A 7,393-nucleotide genomic window follows, 5' to 3' on the forward strand; every position below is an offset into this window, starting at 1 on the left:
CCGTGAAAAAAATTTACATTACTTAAAACTTAACCTATTCCTCCAAGAAATCTTCCTTGGTTAACAGGGTTTTTCCCTTTTGTTAAGCTTCGTTAACACTTACATATATTTAGTTTACACTGTAGCAGTCAGATTTTATTTTTTTAAGATTTTATTCATTTATTCATGAGAGGCACAGAGAGAGGCAGAGACACAGACAGAGGGAGAAGCAGGCTCCCTGAGGGGAGCCTGATGCAGGACTCGATCCCAGAAACCCAGGATCACCATGCAAGCAAAAGGCAGACACTCAACCACTGAGTCACCCAGGTGTCCCTGTAGCAATCAGGTTTAAATTGCACACCTTTGTTGCTCATTTCACCCTACATCTTTGACATATAAGTGTCCAACATTACAGAATAGATCTCAAACTCCTTTCTAGACTGTCTTCCAACACAGGACTATACATTGTTTTGGTTTCATTCTTTTTGTTTTTTTTTCCCCCATGAAAAAAAAGGATTTTGAGCTCTCTAAAGGCAAGGATATACATTATTATTTGTAGCTGTAACAGGGCAGTAGCAGGCACTTAACATTTGACAAAGAGGAGAAAGATGAGGCTGAAGAAGTAGAAACTGAAGGTAGCTGGGAATCAGATGGATATGGGTGTTGGTACATGTTGACTTGACTGTTGGGCCTTCCAGGAAGGGCTGAGCTAGGTTATGGCCCAGAGGATGGGGAGGAGGGGACTACATGGCCTCTATTGCCTGAAATAGCTCTTGGTAACCTGAGGAATTGGAGTCAGGGGTTGAGCTGGGGTCACGTGCCTGGTTCTGGCGTGGGAGTGGAGGTGAACAAGGGAGGTTGCCAGCTGGGTTCTCTGGGCAGCTGGAAGGAGGAGGAAGGGCTAAAGAGTTATTTTTAATATTATTCAGAGCACAGAAAGAGGATTTCCCAGTAGGGAAAAAAAGGAATATGATGTAGGTAACACAGATACTTCCAAGGTTTGGTGAGATGCAAGGGGCTGGGAGGGGTGGGTGGGGGATATTTAGGCCGGAAGTGGTAGCAAAGGCCTTCTGTGAAGACAGACCTGTGATTCAACTGCTGACTTCACATTTGGGTAACCCTAGGCAGACACTTCCCTATTTTTAAGCCTCAGTTTTAGCAAATGCTGATTGAGGACTCAACCATTATAGAATGCATAGTACAGCACTATATGCTAACTGGTTTGGAAGTAGAAACTTAGAAGTAATAGTGTCTGTTTTTGTGGAACTTAGAAGAACATATGCATACATATGAAGCAACTAGAAAATACAGGGTACATGCCATTTGACATGGCATTATGTGTTTGGGGTAATGTTCAGGGATGGGTTCAGTCAAAAGAGGGTCCTCCTAGACAAGGTATGTTTTGAGTTAGTACTTGAAGTTACTGATGTAGAATAACAGGGAAATGGCAGGAAATTGGTTGTTCAAGTACAAGAAATGAACTAGGAAAAGTTTAAATGGCAGTAATTAGCTAATCTAATTAGTAGGGGGACAACAAGCAAATTGACTTGGCAGGCCTATTGTACCTTGGGGATTCTGTAGCAGTTAACTCGGTTAAGGCATAGTGTTAATGAGGTCACAGTTCAGTCATGTATCCCGGTTAATTTCTGTCTTTTATCCAGCCTGTTCGTTTCTCCTCACTCTAAGCAGCTGTCTCACATGTGTAAGCCCTTAGAGGGAGTGGGTCAGGACCAGAAAGCAGGGTTGCAAAGAGTAAGTCTGTCCCTCAAGGTCACATGCCCATCTGAGAGTGGCTCCAGATTACCATCTTGGAACTGGAAGGAGATACTGTATCCTGGTGGTAGGGGTAGGGGTGCTGGGGAAAAAAGAAGAAAGAAAAAGAGGTAAGATCATTCTCCAATTTGGGGCCTCATGTATAAGTAAATATAAAATAAGGATTAAAATGCCTTCCTTAAAAATGTTAAATGTAAGCTCTTTGAAATCCAAATAAAATGGACTCAAAATTTAAATCAATCCAAGGGCTTCTGACTGGCTCAGTTGGTGGAGGATCTCAGGGTTGTGAGTTTGAGCCCCACGTTGGGTGTAGAGATTACTTTAAAAAATAAAATCTTAAAAAAAGTTAAATCAGTCCATATCCAATGGAAGTCCCAAAATTAATGCCAATCTCAAGGAGGAGTAGGGAGGTGGGGGATTTATGTTTCCAGGTCCTCATTTCTAGGAAAGATGTTTCTCTTCCACACCAATTAGACCCCAGAGGCAACACAGTCTTTAGTTACTTTGTCTTCCTTCCCCCTTCCACACATTACTCAGATAAGAGTCTCCTGAATGTGGAAGTGTGATCAAAGATTTAGAGCAAAAGCAGGACTTGCACTATAATAGCATAAACATCTCTAAATGCAACATCAGGCACCACCATTCTTTTTTTTTTTTTTTTAAGACTTTGACAGGGAGGTAGAGGACAAGCAGGGGAAGTGGGAGACAGAGGAGCTGACTCCCCACTGAGCAAGGGGCCGGAACTTGGGACTCAATCCCAGGACCCTGGGATCATGACCTCAGCCAAAGGTAGATGCCTAACTTACAGAGCCACCCAGGCATTACCATTTTTCTTTTAAGATTTTACTTATTCGTGAGAGACACACAGAGCGAGGCAGAGACACAGGCAGAGAGAGAAGCAGGCTCCGTCAGGGGAGCCGGATGAAGGACTCGATCCCAGGACTGGGGGGTCAAGACCTGGGCCAAAAGGCGCTCAGCCACTGCGCCAGCAGGTGCCCTTGGCCACCACCATTCTCCAAATGCCCTTCCTCTTCTCCACTGTGGGAGAACTTCAGTGATTTCTGCACCCACCTAGATCCAATCTCTTTTTATTTCCCTTTTATTCTTTCCATTTTTATCACGGGCATTTCGCCCTCCTTGGATCGCGACGGCGAGCAGCCTAGTGACACTGGTCGGCCCGGGTTCCCGCCCCGGAGTCTCCCCCTTGGGCAAGCGCACACTCCCAGGCGAAGGCGGTTTTCTCCTCTAAAATCAAGTCCGGTTTTCCCTCCGCCTTCCCCGACTTCTTCCTATAAATACTGAAAGAGAAAACTATGCAAGGTCTTAGCCCACAGGGCGGAAGACTCCTTTCCTCCGTGCGTGCAGCACAGCGCCGGGTGCCAGCCCGGAGGCAGCGGCGCGGGCAGCTGCGAACCGGGGCGCGTGCGGACCGGCCGCCGCCCGCGGAGCCGCCTCGGTGCCTCCGCTCCGGCCTCTGCCAGGCGGCTGGGCCCTCGGGCCCCCGCGGCTTCTCACTCGCCCGCGCCCTTTCCCGCCGGACGCGTGAGACTACATCTCCCGAGAGGCCGCGCCGGCCCCCCGCCCCCGGCCCCCGGCCCGCGCCATGGCGACGGCGTGACGTGGGGGCGCCGGGAGCTGCGGGCGCGGCGGGAGCAGCGGGCGCAGCGGGCGCGGCCTCAGTTCCAGGCTCCCCGCCCGCCCAGGCGGGAGCAGGGCGACAGCAGCCGCGGCCCAGGGCGCCGCCGCCTCGCGCCAAGCCCGCCGCCGGCCGCCGCTCCTCCGCAGTGAGGGGGCCCGCGGGCGCCGCCGCCGACCGGGCGAGGGGCGCACGGCCTCGGGGCGCATGGCCTCGGCGGGCGCGCGCCGGCTCCCCGGAGGGACGCGCGCGGCGGCCCAGCGCTGCTGCGGCTTCGCGCTCCGCCCGGCCCCGCCCCCGGGCCCGCCGCGGCCGCCGCAGCCGCCGCGGCCAATGAGGTGAGGGGGAGGCGCGAGCGCCCGCGCGGGCGGCGAGGGGTCGCCCGGGGCGGCGGGGGCGGGGGCCGGGGCGGGGCGCGGCCTCCCCGGGGTCTCTCGGGGCGCTGGCCTTCCAGCCCCGGGGGGCGCCCAACCGCTGCTTGCCGCTGGCGGGCCCCGAGGCCGCGGCCCCCGAGTCCTAGCTCTTAGCCGCGTCGCGGTCCCCCGCTCAAAGGATGCACCCCACTTTTGCCCGGCCCCCCCCAGCACTGTCCTCGGCCGCCCTCGACCTTTCGCACTCGTGACTGCCGCGCCGCGGCGCCCGGCAGGCCGCAGCAGGTGCTGGGCAAAGCTTGTCCGGACGCCCTGCCTGGGATGCGCCCCGCTCCCCCGGGATGCCTGAGGGACACAAACAGTCATGACTTCCTCTCTCCTTTCCTCTTGTCCTTAGATTTCTGACGCCCTGCAGCCTTTTCTTGCCCCGCGCTGCCCAGGTCTTGGGGGCTGAGGTTGGCTTACCTCCCTCTCGTTCCTTCATGGGCTTTGCAGCCCCCTTCACCAACAAGCGAAAGGCTTACTCCGAGCGTAGGATCATGGGGTGAGCATCCTCCCCCCTCCAGCATCCTTACACCTTCCCTTCGTCTCCAAATGACTAACTCCAGGCTAGGATGCAAGGTGGCAGTGGTGGGCTAGCTTCCTCCCCAGCCATCCCTCTCCCCAGCTATTATTACTGATCCTTTATCCTTCCCTGCTAGCCTTCCAACCTTAATTTTCCCCTTCCTCGTTGCCCTGTCAATTAAACGAAACATTATTATGTTTGGACAGTATAAGACGACAGGGTATTGTCCCTCTGCTGACCTTTTACACGTATTCGTGGGCAAAATAAAAATACTAACTGAGCACTTGCTACGGCTAGTAGTTAGGCTACTTAGGTGTTTTACATAGTTTTTCTCATTTAATCCTGTCAACAAACCTATGAATCAAGTACTAAGTCTGATTTATAGATGAGAAAACGGAGGCACAGGTAATTTTACCTAGGGCTACATTGTTAGAAAGTTGTAGAGCTAGGATCTGAGTTCTTGTGATCACCAATGAAATTAGTAGCCTCTGTTCCCCCTAGATGGTCCCACTTAGGATCAAAATAGATAATAAATGCTGGGCAGCCCAAGTGGCTCAACTGTTTATCGCCACCTTCAACCTAGGGCATGATCCTGGAGACCCCGGATCGAGTCCCACGTCGGGCTCCCTGCATGGAGCCTGCTTCTCCCTCTGCCTGTGTCTCTGCCTGCCTGTGTGTCTCATGAATAAATAAAATCGTAAAAAAAATAGATAATAAATGCAAAAGCATTCTGTGAACTGCAAAACATAACCTCTCTCTGTGACTCCTTACCCTAGGTACTCCATGCAGGAGATGTTCGAAGTGGTGTCCAATGTCCAGGAGTATCGTGAGTTTGTGCCCTGGTGTAAGAAGTCCTTGGTGGTATCTAGCCGCAAAGGTCACCTGAAGGCCCAGTTAGAGGTTGGCTTTCCACCTATAGTGGAACGTTATACATCTGCTGTTTCCATGGTCAAACCTCACATGGTCAAGGTGAGGCACTGGGAGGGATTAATCAGCAAAGTTTTTATATTTTTTAGCATTTTTTACACTGAAGGGTTATTTTGGCCTTCCTTGTAGTGATTTTATCAATACTTCCCTAATAAAACATTAGAAGGAAAGGAAGACATTTTTCAGTTCTTTCTTATACACTCTTGTACTCATTATAGGTTTTTTAAAGTACTTATTAAAGGTTTCATTCTATTGTAATATTATTTGACTAACTGCCCTCTTCTAGGCTGTTTGCACTGATGGTAAGCTCTTCAACCACTTAGAGACCATTTGGCGATTCAGCCCTGGTATTCCTGCCTATCCTCGAACTTGCACTGTGGACTTTTCGGTGAGTCAGGAGGCTGTGGAGCATAGAGCAACAACTGGATTGTGAAGGCTGGGCAGAGGTACTGTGACAGTTATTAAGTATGGCTAGGACTTGGTATTGCCCAAGTCAATGACACTTTCCAGAGGTCTGAGCTTACATCAAACTTTACTCTGTGCTCAGTCCTAAGTAAGGGCTTTTGAGGGGATTTAAGGAACTGGAGTGGGTAAGGGAAGAAAGGACTATCCACCAAGGTCTTGAATAGTTTCTCTTACCCATTCCCAGATTTCCTTTGAATTTCGTTCTCTACTGCACTCCCAGCTGGCCACCATGTTTTTCGATGAGGTTGTCAAACAGAATGTCGCTGCCTTTGAACGTCGGGCAGCCACCAAGTTTGGTCCAGAAACAGCCATACCCCGTGAACTGATGTTCCATGAGGTGCACCAGACTTGAGGCAGGATTGTTCCCTGGCCTCTCCTCTCCCTCCCAACCCAATTCTCTTATTTATTTCATTTGACTTCTGCTCCAATGTAACAGAAGAGTCTGTGTTCATAATGATATTCTCCCTCTCAATTCCCCAGAAATTGGGTTATAAGCTGGCTGGAAATGCTGGGGCAGAAAAGCAGGAGGTTATGGAAAGAAGACGTGCCTAGGAAATGGTCAGGCTCATCTTGAGAGCCTCATATGTCTGATGTCTGCAGCCTTCTCACGGGGAATTATAATCACGACTGTTGGTTGTCTTTGGACCCTGTCAAGATGCCTTAGTGTCTGACCAGGGGAACATTGCAACTTTTCCAGAGATTGAATAAACTGAACTTTTTCCTCTGACAGAGAGGTACTGGGTAGTCAATAACCTGCCTGCCTGAGATGTCTCAGGAAATGCTAGATCTGGCCCAAGCTTGAAATCCATATGAACTCACTTTAAGAATATTTCCATGCTGCCTGGTTAGTGGAGAGCAAGGGGCTGTCAACATCAGTGCCACAGGGGCAAGGAGAATAAAAGCACTGAAGAGAATTGTACTCTTGGGTTGTACCTTTTTCCACTTGGCTGAGTTTTTATAAAATTTCAATAAATTAATTGTGACAGTGTGAATTTGGCATTTTTATACTGTTTCTTCGGGGGAACAATGTGGATATAGCAGAGAAGAAGAAAGTCATGGCTTCCTCAGGGGAGTAAAGATGCAAGAAGGCCTCTTGGACATAGTGTCCCTGCTAACTATAGTAGCACATTCTACAAGCCAGGACCTAGTACCCACTCCCTTGCCTATTTATAGACTTTTTCAGAAGGTCAGTTGCAGCAGGAGTCTCAGGACAGGATAATCTGGCCTCAGATCTACCATATAGCCCATGGCCTCAGGACCACCTCTTATTCTGAAGACCTTTAAGAGACTGCAAGGAACGGGCATTCCACACAGCACCAGAGCCCTCTAGTGGCTCAGGTCCAGAGCTAGCGGTCCTCCTGTTTGCCCTTGGTATGCTTTGTTCCTTTCACCCAGTGGGCTGGACCAGCTTCCTTGGATTAGCCACAGAAGCAGGTGTGAGGTCTCAGCTAAGGTCCTTGAGTGTGCTATCTTATGACAAAATTAAGCAGGATGGGGGCGCTGAACAATAAGGACTTCTAACCTTGAGAGGAGACAGGAGACAGAACTCTCCTTTGGAAATTTCACAGGGATCCTGTCTTATTCGTGTAAATGAATGTCAGACCCAACTAAAGATAAAGGTGCGCACAAGACAACTTAGAACCCACTTAGTCCAGGATCTTGCTAGCCATATTCCTT

The 7,393-nt window shown here is 50.2% G+C and overlaps 1 protein-coding gene across 2 annotated transcripts; it reads left to right on the top strand.

The window, feature by feature from the left end:
• Positions 1–3,451: 3,451 nt before the first annotated feature.
• On the top strand, positions 3,452–6,708 carry COQ10A (coenzyme Q10A). Of its 2 annotated transcripts, none has more exons than XM_055328590.1 (5): positions 3,452–3,726; positions 4,157–4,303; positions 5,101–5,293; positions 5,538–5,697; positions 5,901–6,019. In XM_055328590.1, exons 1-4 carry the CDS (start codon positions 3,596–3,598, stop codon positions 5,682–5,684), a joined length of 618 nt encoding a protein of 205 aa, XP_055184565.1. In that variant the 5' UTR covers positions 3,452–3,595; the 3' UTR covers positions 5,685–5,697; positions 5,901–6,019. The 2 variants fall into 2 exon arrangements, with proteins under 2 accessions (XP_055184565.1, XP_055184564.1); XM_055328589.1 differs by having other exon boundaries at positions 3,463–3,726; positions 5,538–5,639; positions 5,901–6,708.
• Positions 6,709–7,393: the final 685 nt, after the last annotated feature.

Source organism: Nyctereutes procyonoides, unplaced genomic scaffold (assembly GCF_905146905.1).
Source record: "Nyctereutes procyonoides isolate TBG_1078 unplaced genomic scaffold, NYPRO_anot_genome, whole genome shotgun sequence".
Taxonomy (NCBI): Eukaryota; Metazoa; Chordata; class Mammalia; order Carnivora; family Canidae; genus Nyctereutes; species Nyctereutes procyonoides.